The 15,127-nt window shown below is 37.4% G+C and overlaps 1 protein-coding gene across 1 annotated transcript; it reads right to left on the bottom strand.

Moving 5' to 3' along the window:
• Positions 1 to 1,440: 1,440 nt before the first annotated feature.
• LOC108342330 (upstream activation factor subunit spp27) lies at positions 1,441 to 3,293 on the bottom strand. The gene is made up of 2 exons (XM_017580088.2): positions 2,915 to 3,293; positions 1,441 to 1,900 (listed from the first exon to the last, which is right to left on the bottom strand). Exons 1-2 carry the CDS (start codon positions 3,086 to 3,088, stop codon positions 1,772 to 1,774), a joined length of 303 nt encoding a protein of 100 aa, XP_017435577.1. The 5' UTR covers positions 3,089 to 3,293; the 3' UTR covers positions 1,441 to 1,771.
• Positions 3,294 to 15,127: the final 11,834 nt, after the last annotated feature.

The raw sequence follows: 15,127 nt of genomic DNA, 5'->3' as shown, positions 1-15,127 counted from the left end.
TTAAAACCATTTCTAGGATAAACAAAACTATTGTTATGAAATTAATTTATAGTACATAAGTGAGTGCAAACCTCATCTTACAAATTAGTTTTGTGGGGTTGAGTTAGTCTTAAATTCACTTCTTATCATGATATCATAGTCATGTTAAAGTTTATTCTAGTGATATTTGTTGTTTGTTGGACATATTGTTCCACCTACTATCAAGTCACTATCAGACCATCCATTAATATCTAGTCTTACGTTCGAGATGTATATACCTCGACGTGAGGGAGTGTGTTGAAAATCCCCCATCGACTAGAGATAAGGTTAATTTATAGTAAATAAGTGAGTTAGTCTTAAATCCACTTCTTAACAATAAAAAAAAGTCCTAAGTTTCTTCGAACTACAAAAGCATAAATCAACATCGAGTACTAGAAGTAGGGTTACAAAAGCAAAAATAAAGCATCAAAGGAACCAACTTTCAAGATGAAAAACAACAAATGGAGGATACCCATGTTCTATCTCATAGAAGCACAACGTTCAAAGTTGAGGACTTCTCCATAAAATAGCATGTACATGAACTAAAAATGGTATGTAAAGGACTAAAATGAATTATTTTTAAATATAAGCATGGACAGCCATTGGGAGTAAATGAATAATTAAACCTTTTTTTCTCATACTATGACAATATTGATCTTTACATGCTAAGAGTTTGAATGATAATCAATTGATAAACTTGGTTTATCCTCTTCAACGTTGGGTAGAAACACAAACATCTAACTGTGGGAGTGCTTAAGTTGCATAGACTATATCTAAGAGACAAACATGTGCACAATAGCAAAATCAGAAAGAAAAATAAAAAGATGGATACAACTGGTGTTTGTTTCTCTCCTTAAGCCTATATGAGAACTTAGCAAATTTAATTGAAAGCAAAAATATTTCCTAGTAAAAGTTTTCATAACTTAAATGTGTTTCCGGAATTGCAAAACTCATATCTTGACTGTGAAAGAGTAATGACCAATTTTAGATTAGTCACATGCTGCAGAAAATGGTATATGCTGCAAGATTGAAACTGAAAGTTACGAATAGAAGCATTAAAAAAGACAAAGCATTTTTTATGACTAACTCTTTTTAACTCATTCTCATTGCCATCCTCAAATCACACCCCCTGAACTACTGCCGATTCCATTTTGCAGCCACATCATCAGTGTTCACTTTAGACCACTCATGGCATGACATGAATATTTATCTTAGCAATGATTTTGGTAAAAAATAGCATCACCACTTCTGTTGATAGAGGCTACATAACTCAGAATAGGACAAGTCCAGATAGGAGATAGCTTGGCTTACTTCACAAAGTCTCAGAATATATCTGGAATTTACAAATTGTAATAGATACACCTTAATATTTACCCTATCTTTCTGATAAAAAGTAACCTTGGTCCCCTTTTCAAAAAAGAATTGTAAAATGACTTGCCATAAATGATAAAAGCATAATATATATTTGCATACAAAATCAATATCTAACTGTCACTGTTTAATTACAAAATTTAGAAAGTGGCAAAAGCATGCTGCGAAACAGGACATTTTAAGTTGAATCACATGTAAAAAGATTAATCAATCCATACAGCATAAAGAAAACTGCAAATTTCGGTGGCTCTGAAGCTAGATTCCTAAACGTATGATGTTACAGTATGGAGGAAAAGACAAAAAAAGGAAACATATTCAGAATCTCGTCTTGAGGAAGGCTACACTTTCCTAGATAACAGGCATCTTTATTATATTACCGATGTCATTTGGGCTCTTTTGGAAAGTGCATCTTGATAAGTGCAGGAAGTTCTGCTAACTCAACCTGAGGTTTCCCCAACAAAATACTCTTTAGCTTATCATCACAGTTGATCACATTCTTGTTGTTTGGGTCCTGCTCAATTAAAGAAGCAACTCATTTAATCAATCCATGGGAGCTGCATATCAATATATCAAAAAAAGTACCCCAACCCATAAAACACCAGAGCCAACTTGACGACTGGATACCCACATTTTACAAATTTATAACTTACACTTCAATAAAATAAAAAATTTAGTAATTACAAAAGATTCTGTAACAGTTAAAAAACGTCAGAAAGAGATCTCTATTTTGGAATAATATGTAGATAGTGTGCATAGCATAGTTCAAACAAGATACGCAGCACAAACTAGATATTTCTTGTCTTGCCTCAATCCATGTATACAAAGTGCCCAAAAGTTTTGCTAAGTACTACTGTGCCATTAAAGCTGCAAGGAGGCATATCTTAGCCAAATATAGAGCTGTGATTGGATTTGTGTAAAACAATGAAATAGAGTAAAAATGAACAAAATACTATTATGTTCCATTCTTTGCATTGTTTATAATAGGATGAAATGGAATGAAACATAATAGAAAGCATTCCATTCAATCAAATACTCATTTCTTTCTTCCCTTCCAATTTGGGGGCATAGAATCATACCCTTTTTTCCCATTCCGTTACAAAATTACCAAACAATGGAATAGTAACTTTATTCAAATCCATTCCATTCCCCAGTACATATTCAAAAATGGGCTAGGTGTATCAATATTAAATTACTCAACTACCTTATAAAGGTCCATTCCAGTCATTCGCAGTTCCTACTTCCTGCCTCTTTTAATCACTGCCTCTCCAAAGAGAAGGCAATATATATTTCAAAAACAAAACTCCTTGAATTTTCTAATAAAACCCTTAGCTCAAAAGTCGTATCTTGAACTCTAACTCTTCAACAATAATCCATTAACAAACAATTCACATAATTCTGTCTAAACAATTCACATAAGATAAATTTTACAAACTTCAAAAGCGAGTCAAAATCCAACAAACCACAAGATAGAATTGAACGTAACTTCAACAAAAATATCACATTTTTAAAAGAAGAGAGGGGGAACCTGCAGATTATTGGCTTTGATGTAGGACCAAACCGACATGAAACAACCCAAACGGGAAATCTGAGACTGGCCCACGAATTCTCTGAGCGTGGATGGAAGGTTGACGAGGTCAATCAAGTTGGCAAGCTTCTTAGGGTTGTCAGTGATGGCTTTCTTCATGCGCTGAGGGAGCATTTTTGCTTTGAATCCCTGAAATTCAACGCCTAAAAGGAGTTGGGCACCGATAAAACACGAAGCTTGACGAAGAAATAGAGGGTAGTGTGGTTGGAACTTGAAGGACGCTACGAAATGAATGGCAATGGAGGAGAAAAAAGAGGTTTGCAGGGCATTGCCACAGCAGAACCTTTACTCACACAAGGTTTAAGGGGTTTTAATTTTTAAGTTAGGTTTAGGAATTGAATTTCATCTCTATAAATCTAACAGATTATTCCTTATTAACTTTTTAAGGTATTTTTAATGTATTTTTTTTATTAAAGTAGGAAATTATAAATCTTATTTTGGTAATTATACGACTAAGATTCCATTCGATTTCAAATAAATAAAAAACAATAAAAAAGAGATAGATTTTTTAAATTCATTTTTTAATTTCTTTTTGTTAACTCGGTTGGTTCTAAGCATCCATCCAACCTCGCCAATATTACAGTTTTAGTATCAGATTTAAATATGTCTTGTATTATACAAGCATTGCAATGAGTATATAAATATTTTAAATCATATATTTCAATTTTCATTATTTTTTTTATAGTTTTAAAATTCTTCATGTGCTATTCATTCAATCTTAATCTTCTCACTATACGATTTCTTGTTCATTAGGTTGTCATTAACATAAAACATCAATATTATAAGTCATCTTATTCTAAAAATTTGAAATAAATTTAGGTGTCATATTTTCTCTTTTGTAAAATTTATGTTTGTAATGAACTTGTAAAATTTCTTGTTTTATTGTCTTGAAGATTTTCTTGAACGTATAATGATATATTTAATTTATAAATATAATTCATTGTATCCCCTTCCAAAAATTCTTTTAATTTTAATTAGTATATTTTCTCTTGATATTAATATAAATATAATATTTTTTAATTAAGATTTTTTTTTGTCTTTAATTTAGTTTTTACTTTATTTAAAAGGATTCAAAGTAGTCTCATTATTAAATTAATATTAATACGGTTTAAAATGTGATTATATATTAATATGATTTTTTACTGCATTGTTTTTTACTTTTAGGTCTCTTGGATCCGAAGAGTATTTGGATTTTGACCATTGGGAAATAAAGAATTAAAATTATGGCAGAAATTTTGAAAGAGAAAATAAAAATGTTTGTATATCAAGTTTCAATTAATAATGAATCCAAAACTTAATGAAAAACTGTTATTTTCATGCTTAAAATTGATACTAAAAGCAATTTTTAACCCTTAGAAACTAGTTTGGAATCATGCTTTTTTTCATATTTTTGGAAATAAGAGAGCTGGACAGGTTTATGCTTGATTTCAGTGTTTTATGCAGGTTTTAAGGTGAATTTGGTGAAAGAAATGAAGAAGGATAGAGATGGAATCAGAAAAGACATAAAAAAGTGCAAAAGGAGAAGTCGCAACTACCGCTCAGCGGTAGTTTACCGCTGAGCGGCACTCAGGAACTCACGTTGGATCCGCTGAGGGGTGAAAATGCCACTGAGGGGAAGAATCAACTCACGCACTTACCGCTGAGCGGCACTCTTTTGGGCTTAGGCCCACTTTTATGTAATTTTACGAATAGTATATAAGCTTTAGGTGTTCCTAGGGTTTGTATCTTTGGCTAGAGACGAAGCAAACACATACTTTTCCACCCCTTGGAGGAAGATCTTGGATGCTTAGGCTACCTTCTCATCTTTCTAGGGTTCTATCTTTCATTCTTTCATTATTGTTCATCTAGATTCACCATGAATATGGTGAACTAAACCTTGTATTGTTGTTGGGGAATCAATGTAGTCTTGTGAAACTCTCATATATGGAATTAATGTTTTAACATCTTACTTTAAGATACATGCTTTCTTTCATCATTAGTTAGGATTTTTCCTCCTTGCTTAAAGCTTGCACTGTTTAACTCATTCAATGTCATGATTATTGATTTTGTCGATATGGAAACGTATGGGGAAATCTAGATCCGGGGAATTTCTCCCAATAGCATATTGCCTAGGCATAGGAATATGAGGGTTGGTTGCCGTTAAGCTTCTGCACTTCAGAATTAATTATTAGGGATGCTAGGAATTGTATGAACTCGTAATTAAGGATAGGCCTTCTTGCAAGGTGATTTAGAGAGTGGCATTAGCATTTGATGAAAAGAATGATGAATTCCTAAAGTATATGAGAGTGGATAAGATGAAATTGATAACCCCAACAACATACTCATCCATCTAATTCATTAAAGTGTTTGTATTCCTCTTTTCCATTGATCAAATTCATGCATACATGTTTAATTACTGTCTTTTGCATTAAAAACCTAAAATCAATTGTTTACAAGTCTTAAATAATCAACAAATCATAAAGCTAACTAGGCCGTGAGTCCTTTGGGAAAACGATACTTGGTCTTACCTAGTTTTATTACTTGATATGATTCGGTCACACTTGCCGAGGGTTAAACAAGTTTGTGGCGTTGTTTTCGGTGTTCATAAATTTGTCATCAAGTTTTTGGCGCCGTTGCTGGGGACTCGTGGTTTAACTAGTTCATTTGTGTGATTATTGATTATCTTTGACTTGAATTTTGAATTTTGAAATTTGAATTTCTGTTTTTATTTTCTGTTTTTATTTTTCAGTTTTTATTTTATTTTATTTTCTGTTTTTATTTTTCGGTTATTATTTTATTTTTCTGTTTTTATTTTTTCTGTTTTCTGTTTTTATTTTTCTGTTTTTGTTTTATCTTCTTATCTCTGATCTTATATCTTCTTTTATATCTTTTTGTGCTAACCAATTCTTTTAGGGATTTGTTTTCTTGTGTATGCAAGAAACAATCCGAACTAGGAGCAAGAAAACTGCAGAACCTCTTCTTGAAGGCTTAGACGAGAGTAGACGGAGGAGAAGATTCCGTACATCTAGAGAACTTTTTCCTTCTCCGGAAACTCTGGTACAACCATCACCACAAAGTTCTGACCATAGCATTGAGAAGATGGAGAATAATAATATCAGACGAACTCTTGCTGATTATACTAATGTAGCTGGACCTCAGCATTTCAATAGCATAGCAAGACCAAGAGTCAATGCGGCTAATATGGAGGTGAAACCAGCATTAATCCAACTGGTTAAGAGTAACCAATTTAATGGGTTGTCTCACGAAAGCCCATATGAGCACCTCACTACGTTTAGCGAGATTTGCAACACAGTAAAGATAAATGGGGTGCTGGATGAAGCAATCAAACTTAGCCTGTTTCCATTCTCATTAGGAGGCAACGCTAAGCTTTGGTTGAACTCTTTCCCAGAAGGAAGCTTTACAGAGTGGGAAGCAGTGGTGACAAAGTTCCTAAACAAATACTTTCCACAATCAAAGGTAAATAAAGGAAAGCAAGAGATTTCATCTTTCAGGCAAGGTATGGAGGAATCACTAGGTCATGCGTGGGACAGATATAAAAGCTTACTACGAAAAACTCCCACGCATGGTTTTGACGAAGTGGAAGTCTTGATCTTCATTTGAGGTCTTGGTTCACAAACCAAGATGATGCTTGACGCCTCAGCTGGAGGAAATATCAAATGGAAAACTCCAGAGGAAGCTACAGAAATAATTGAAAACATGGCTACTAGTGATAATGAGCTGAATAGTGAAAGAGGAGCTCTTATTCAACAAAAAGGAGTTCTACAGCTGCAATCCCATGACGCCTTGCTAGCACAGAATAAGATACTAACTCAACAACTAGAGACTCTCACAAAAACACTTGCACAATTGCCAAAAGAGTTAAAGACTGTTGCACAGGTTCAATCACAGTTGTGTGAATTATGTGGAGGTGACCATATCAATGGTCAATGCGCCTTTCCAGCAGAAGCTTTAGAGGATGTTAACTTCATGGCCAATCAATTTCCATACCATCAGGGGAATTTCAATCAAGGGTGGAAACCACACCCAAGCATTGGTCAAGGACAAAGTGGGCAAGCTGGACAAACTGGGCAATTTAACAAGCAACAACAACAACCAACCTTATGGCAACAGATTTCTATACTTAATGAAAGATCAATAAGGATGGAAGAAACTCTTCAGCAATTTATACAGAAAACTGAATCTTCTCAAAAGAGCACTGATGCTGCTATTAAGAACTTGGAGATTCAAATGGGTCAGATTACCAAGCAGTTGGAAGAAAGGCCTAACAAAAATTTTGGGGCTAATAATGAGGTTAACCCCAGGGAAGAATGTAAAGTGTTGGAGAGTACAAATGATGAAATAGTTGAGTTAGACAGAGAGAAAGAAAAAGGAGAGGAAGAAAAAGAAGAGAGAGAAAAGAGAGAAAAAGAAAAAGAAGAGAGAAAAGAGAAAGGAGAGAGAAGAGAGATAAAGAGTAAAGATATTTTTCCTTTTCCAATAAATCATGAGAAACAATTTGATTTTACAGAATTATTCTATATGGTGGACAATGATGTACCTTGGAAGGAGATATTACAACATATTGTAGTTTATACTAAACCTGAGGAAGAAGTATCTACAAAGAAAAGACGTAGAGATGTTGATACAAAGAAGTATAAAGCTGTTAAAAAGGAGCCATTCCCTCCAAAAGCAAAAGATCCAGGAGGTTTCTCCATTCCATGCACAATAGGGAAGAAAAGGATAAAGAAGGCTTTACTTGATTTAGGATCAAGTGTTAACTTGATACCTTATTCTTTACTTGAACAGATTGGTGATGTGGATGTGAAGCCTATAAAGGTTAACTTACTAATGGCAGATGGATCCTCGAAGAAACCCTATGGAATAGCATAGGATATTATAGTTTGTGTAGGCAAACTACAGTTCTTGGCAGACTTTGTGGTGATGGAGATGGAGACTGAAAAGATACCCATTATTCTCGGAAGACCGTTTATGAAAACGGACAAAGCCATCATTGATGTGAACGAAGGTATAGTGGTGCTCCAAGACCGAGAAGAAAGGGTTGTTGTAGATGTCTTCAAAGAAGAGAGACAGATGCAGGAGGAAGAAGCTAGTCATAAAGCTGCATTTCAAGATGTACTCATGACTAGCCCTGAAGATGAAAAGCCCAAGGTTAAAGGTAAACATTGTTTGTTGTTTCAGGTACAGGAAGAAGAAAAGATTGGAAGAGGAAGAAAAGTTCATGATGACTGGATGAAAGAACGACTCCAACTTGGTACACCTGTGAGATTCAAAAACAAGTTGTGGGTTGTGAAAGGCTACAAAAAGAATGAGATAATAGAGATAGAGTCTCCACATTCTAGAAGAGTCAAAAAAGTGTACCGGAAGCAGTTGAGGAGTTGGTGTGATAGGAACATCAACCATGAAGAAGGAACTTGAACATTATTGGGTCAAGCTAATGACGTTAAAAGAGCGCTTGCTGGAAGGCATTCCAGTGATTTGAGGACATTTGTTCTTTTGATTTTATTTTGGTTTTGTAATTTTTAATCTGTTGGACATTATTTCTGTAAAATTTGTTGGGTATAGCATCTACTGATGGATGTTAGGCGGAAGAGTATCTACTGAAGGATACTATGTTTGTATACACCTACTGATGGGTGTTGGTAAGAAAGATTTGCATCTACTGAAGGGTGCTGGAGGATTTTGGGTCAGGCTCGTGACGTTAAACAAGCGCTACTTGGGAGGCAACCCAGTTGATTGATCATATTTTTGTTTGTTACATAATAGGGTTGTGCATGAGTGATCTGAGAATTTTATTGCAGGGAGCCAGTGAGGGGTATGTTTAGGACGCATTTAGGTTAAGCTAAGGAGAAGGAGAGCACTTCCCGTAAGTGCCGCTGAGCGGCAAACTACCGCTGAGCGGCAAACTACCGCTGAGCGGTGTCAACACTCAATTTTGTCCGGGTTGTAAAAAATGTGTTTTTATTGGTTTTTTTATTATTTTTCTTTATTTCACCTTCTTGTTTTATTCTATTTTTATGTATTCAGATTTTTGCTTTTAATTCAATTTCTTTTTTTTTCTTTCTTATCCGCAATTTGTTTTAATAGAGTTAATTAATCAAAATAATTAAAAAATTGAAAAATAAAATTAAAACTGAAAATAATAAAAAAATAAAATAAAATAAAATTGAAAAAAAAAATAGAAAACATGGAAAAGGGCGCGTATGGAAGGCGTGTCTGAGGGGAGGGGACAAGGTGGTTAAGGAGAATTTTTCCAAGATTTTTGGAAAAAGGGGGACCAGGTAGTTAGAAGGGGATTTTGCCAAGATTTTGGGGAGCAGAATTTTGTTGGATCAGAGAGAGAAAAAAAGGAAAAAGGGTGCACAGGAGAAACCATCATCTGGGATCATCACCCAGAATCATCATCGGCACTGGCACCGGCAAGAAGAGGTCACCGGATACACAGCTAGCAGTAGCAGCAGCCATAGCAGCAGGTAGGTCTTTTGTTCACTTGTATGTTCAAATTCATCATGTATGCTTACTGCATAAGCTCCATGCACCCCTGTCTCGCCAGCCCATGCACCATTGTCACAGAATCATCTATCCCACTCATGCTCATATGCACACTACACACTCATCGTTTCCAATACCAAATGGACAAGATTCAACCAACATTAAACCCATCAGTAAACATTAAAAAATTAGGGGAGGCAGAGAGGGAAAAATGGTGTTGCAGGGGGGCATTAGGCCTTCGAGAAAATCCTCGAATGGGGAGGAAGAGGGTGGCTGATTGTTTCGTGGTTGGCGGTTTGGAAGTAGTAGTCTGCTGTGTGGTGGTGGCAGTGGCGTCGCTAAGGTCGTCCTGGTAGGTGATGGTGACCGTGTGGGTGGCCGAGGAGGTGGACGAGTATAGGCACGGGGGGGGGGAACATTATCGTGACAGTGGTCGTGTTCGTCGTGGAGGTTTTAGCAATGGTGAAGTTGATGTTGATGGATGATGATAGCACGAGCGGATCGGAGATGAAGACGGAGGAAAACCATCCTTGAGAATCTCTGGTTTTCGAAGAGAGAGAAGTGGAGACGGTGGTGTCTTGGCTGACGGTGGTTCTGGTGGTGCGAGGGGTAGCCGGAGAGGCCAAGGCGCGTTTTGTTTGAGGTGACGGTGGCCGGCTATGGCAGAGGTGGTGATCAGTTGTGGTGCTGAACAAGAGACCTTGAATCTCTGGAGAAGGTGCGAACTGGCGTGAAGGAGTGGGAATGAGGATGAATCTCTGAACCCCTAGGAAATTCTAGGTTAGAAAGCATTGGACTGGGACTGGGCCAGGCCCAGAAATGAGCGTACGTCCGGGAGCCTTGGGCCTCTTTTGGAACGCTCGTTATATAGCGTCCGTTCGCCATCTCCCCAACACGAACGCTCGTTATCAAAATGAACGAGCGCTCGTTAAACTTAAGCCTTTTAGACCATTCGCTCATCCTTCTCACTAACGAACGTTCGTTATCCAAACGAATGAGCGCTCGTTAGCTAAAGGAATGAGCGTTCGTTAACCTTAAGCCTTTACGTCCGTTCGCCATTCAATAACGAACGTTCGTCCTTAAGCTTCCATTTTTGAACGTCCGTTCGTCATGTCAATAACGAACGTTCGTCCTTAAGCTTCCATTTTTGACCGTCCGTTCGTCGTTTCAAACAACGAGCGTTCGTCCTTAAGCTTCCATATCTGAACGTCCGTTCGTCATGTCAATAACGAACGTTCGTCCTTAAGCTACCATTTTTTAACGTCCGTTCGTCATGTCAGTAACGAACGTTCGTCCTTAAGCTTCCATTGTTGAACGTTCGTTCGTCATTTCAATAACGAGCGTTCGTCACTCAGCCTCAATTTCTCAACGTCCGTTCGTCATCTCTTCAACGAGCGTTCGTTATTCAGCCTTCGTTCCCAACGTCCGTCCGTTATATCTCTCGACGAATGCTCGTCATTCAGCTCACATTTCTAAACGTCCGTCCGTTATATCCCCCAACGGACGTTCGTCCTCTCCCCAATGAACGCTCGCTATCCTTAATATTGTCCCCAACGTCCGTTCAGTCTCTCCAATTTCTTTTGTTTATTTATTTTTCTTTATTGTCTTATTTTATTTTGTTCTATTTATTTATTTTAGACATTTACTTATCCTAAAATATATATTTAATAATACAATATTGATAGTTTAAATAAAAAAAATTTACAAGAAAAGCTTTAAAGGTTTAAAGCGCACGAGTGACCGCTCGCGTCGTCCTTGTGCTAAAAACCTTTTCTTCTTTTCTTAAATAAAATTTCAAAAATACGTTTTAAAGGTTTAAGCACACGTGTGACCGCTCGCGTCGTCCTTGTGCTAAAAACCTCTTCTTCTTCCTTAAATAAATTTACAAGAAAAGTTTTAAAGGTTTAAGCGCACGTGTGACCGCTCGCGTCGTCCTTGTGCTAAAAACTTTTCTTCTTTTCTTAAATAAAATTTCAAAAATATGTTTTAAAGGTTTAAACACACGTGTGACCGTTCGCGTCCTCCTTGTGTTAAAAACCTTTTCTTCTTTTCTTAAATAAAATTTCAAAAATACGTTTTGAAGGTTAAGCACACGTGTGATCGCTCGCGTCGTCCTTGTGTTAAAAACCTTTTCTTCTTTTCTTAAATAAAATTTCCAAAAATATGTTTTAAAGGTTGAACACTCGTGTGATCGCTCGCATCGTCCTAGTGTTCAATACCTTTCTCTCTTATTTACGTAATATTAAACGAGGGTATGAGTGCTCGTGCGATCGTCCGCATCAGCCTAGCACTCAATACTCTCAAGTCTTCCTAAATAAGTAGATAACGATATGAGTGCTCGTGTGATCGTTCGCATCGTCCTAGTGCTTAATATCGTTATCTATCTTTTAAAAAAATAATAATAATTAAAAATATTTAAATATCATTTTAAAGGTATGAGTACTCGTGCGACCGTTCGCGTCGGCCTAGTACTCATTACCTTCTTTTTTCTTGAAAATATAAAAAACATAAAATCCTCAAAAATTAAAAACATTTGGTTTCAAACAACAAACAGTCTTCCTAGCTAGAACTACGTTACCCTTGATTCTTCACCAAAAATGGAGATACGTAGGAGCAAGGCCAGTCCTTGTCAGGTTCATTTCCCAAAAATACAAAATCATTTCCAAACAAATTTCTCAAACAGTTTCAGAAAGAACTACGTAACCCTGATTTCTCATTTTGAATGAGAATACGTAGGAGCAAGGTCAATCCTTGTCGGGCCCAAAAAAACTAAAAAATATATTTTGTTTATTTAGAATTTTATTTTAGGGAATAGTTAAACATTTTGAAAACCACATCATATTCGTGCATTTAGTTAAAGGTACTGCCTTAGGGCAGGCGTTGTAGGGTGCTAACACCTTTCCTACGCGTAACCGACTCCCGAACCCAGAATATGGTTTTCGTGGACCGTGTCTTATTATTTTATGGTTTTTCCGTTGTTTTCCAAAATAAACTATGGTGGCGACTCCAAAATCTCTTTTCAAAACCCGTTTCTTTTTAGATCGTCGTCCCGTCGCGATTCCGGTTGCGACAGATGGCGACTCCACTGGGGACTGTTAGAGAGTTGAGCCATTTAATTAAATGCGCGAATTCGATGTGGTTTTGCTTATGTGTTTTTCTTTCCCTTTTCTCTATTATTTGGAATAACTGCAATAATTGTTGAATATTGAACCCTAGGGTAGACAATATGTTTATATCTGCCTGGGAATTTTTCTGGTTGTTTTGCAGGTGAGGGTTTGGGTGTGCATAATTTTCTCCCTTCACACACACACTTCTAGCATATCATGAGTGGGGCCCTATACCCGGGTCTGAGCGTAGCTTAGAATTAGAGGAGTTGTGTAGCGGTGTCACTCTGGGATGTACTTCCTGTTTGGCTATCGTGAGAACTCCAGCTAGAGTCTGTTCTCTTCATATGTGTTTCCACACCTAGTTGATTACTCGACTGTTGTGGAGATGCTATGAAGGGGGCCATAGCTCTAGTGACCTTTGACCTTTAGGTTCAGGGAATCATCCTTGTAAGATTGCATATACTTGACCTTGAACTCTAAGCAGTGAACCTTTGGTAGGGCACGATGGGAGGAATATGTACTTCTGTAACCCTCACGCTGTTCATTTTTTTTATGACATTACATTTCATACCATGCATGAGCTTTGTTTCGTCATTTTATCGTGCATCATATTCATACATCATTTAGTAACATGTTAATTTTAAAGGAAATCACAGGTACCTAGTTGACTTCATACGAGATGGATGTTAACACAAGATCCGATGCTACACGACACACCGACTCTTCCGATTTAAGAAAGAAGTATAGTCTAAGGACCCATGTTGGAAACTTGACCGGGCTGATAAACTTGGGCAAAAGGCTTAAGACTATAAGGAGAGAAACCTTTCAAAGAAGATATGGAAATTTGTTGAATTTAATGGAGGTTGAAGTACAAATACCCGCTATCACAGCCTTAGCACAATATTATGATTCTCCGCTTCGATGTTTCACATTTCAAGACTTTCAGTTGGCGCCAACCATAGAGGAGTTCGAGCATATCTTGGGTTTGCCACTGGAGGGCACCACTCCCTATCAACATTTAGAGCATCATGCCTCTATACCCACCATTGCTGCCATCATGAAATTACATCCCAAGGAGCTTGAAGACAGGATGATGATGAGGAATCAAGTGCATGGGTTATCATAGGGATATCTAGAGCAGTATTTACATCATCTGGCTGATAAAGAGGATTGGGAAACTTTCATGGATGTATTAGCCCTCACCATATATGGCATTGTCTTGTTTCCCAAAATAGAAGAATTCGTGGATTACACTGCGATAGATGTCTTCGTGGCGAATAAAACCAGATCAGAAAATCCTGTAACAGCAGTTCTTGCGGATGTTTATGGGACCTTGAGTTTTTGCCATGAGAGAAAGGGTAAGAAGATTCTTTGTTGCTTACCGGCGTTGTATACTTGGATGACAACTCGCGTGTTTAAGGAGATGGTCGATGTCAAGAGGCTATCGGAGACTTTGTCACACCAAGGGCTTAAAGGTAAAGGAGGAAACGATTGGGCCCGATTCCTTGCTGGCTTGAGCGAAAGAAGTATAAAATGACGCCTTCCTTGGCTCAGAAATAAACTGGCTATCCAGCATTGTGGTAGTTTTCCTAATGTGCCTCTCATAGGTGCCCGGTACTGTATAAATTACAACCCTCTTTTGGTGCAAAGACAATTTGGGCATCCCATGAAAGGGGCACCTTCATCAGATTACCTTGCTACCCTACTCATTTATTACAAAGATGGGCATTTCATCGAACTGTTAAGAAAAATTAAAAGCGCCTGGGAAAATGTTTTTCGAGCAGAGAAGGACTTGAGGGATGGAGTAGTGGATAGCAGGGTTAGTTATCACACCTGGATTCTGGAGAGAGTGAAAGTAGTCAAGCTGCCTTTCAAGTCAATCAAGGATCAATCAGCTAGTGAAGGACCATCCCAAGCTCCAGAAAGTGAAGAGGTGCAACAACTAAAAGCTGAGATGGAGAAATTGAAAATTAGGAATGCTAGGTTGGAAAACGAATTACAAAGGGCGCGTAATGATCTTGTGGATATGAAAAATGATAATGAAGAAAAGTCGCGGGCTTATGAAAACCTTGTCAAAAGCCAGAAGGCTGAGAGGGATTACACATTTCGAGTGAAACAGGATCTAGCTGCCGCGAGTAAGGAATTATCCATGAGCGTAAATGAGAAGAAGGTGGCTTTAGAAGAGGGAAAGGAGTGGAAGCACCTCTACGAAGAAGCCAAAAGAGATAAACGAGAAGCCCTGAAGAGATTAAGAGAAGCGCAGATTCAGATAGAAAAAGCGGGGCATGAGATGAAAGAGATGGCCATGTCGTTTGAGGCGGATATGAATAGAGAGCGTTGGAAGCTAACAGAAGCAAAGGAAGAGCATCGAACTTTGATAAAACAAATGGAGGAATATATCGAGGAACAGGAGGAGCGATGGAGGTCGATAGAATTTGAAGAAAGGCATCAGGCCTTGATAAAGCGAATGGAAGAGCACATCACCGAGCAAGAAATGGCTGTAAAGCACTGGAAGGAAAGATTCTCTCAGTTGGCTGCTTTGGCAAACGGGGCAATT

Source organism: Vigna angularis, chromosome 6, assembly GCF_016808095.1.
Source record: "Vigna angularis cultivar LongXiaoDou No.4 chromosome 6, ASM1680809v1, whole genome shotgun sequence".
NCBI classification, from domain to species: Eukaryota; Viridiplantae; Streptophyta; class Magnoliopsida; order Fabales; family Fabaceae; genus Vigna; species Vigna angularis.
Note: the sequence above shows the minus strand (reverse complement) of the source record. Positions and strands in the feature narration are given on the sequence as shown.

Coding starts and splice junctions, on each gene's coding strand:
- LOC108342330 (XM_017580088.2), bottom strand. CDS start 3,088: ATGCTCCCTCAGCGCATGAAGAAAGCCATCACTGACAACCCTAAGAAG. Junction 1,901..2,914: donor TCAAAGCCAATAATCTGCAG/GTTCCCCCTCTC, acceptor TTAATTGAGCAG/GACCCAAACAACAAGAATGT.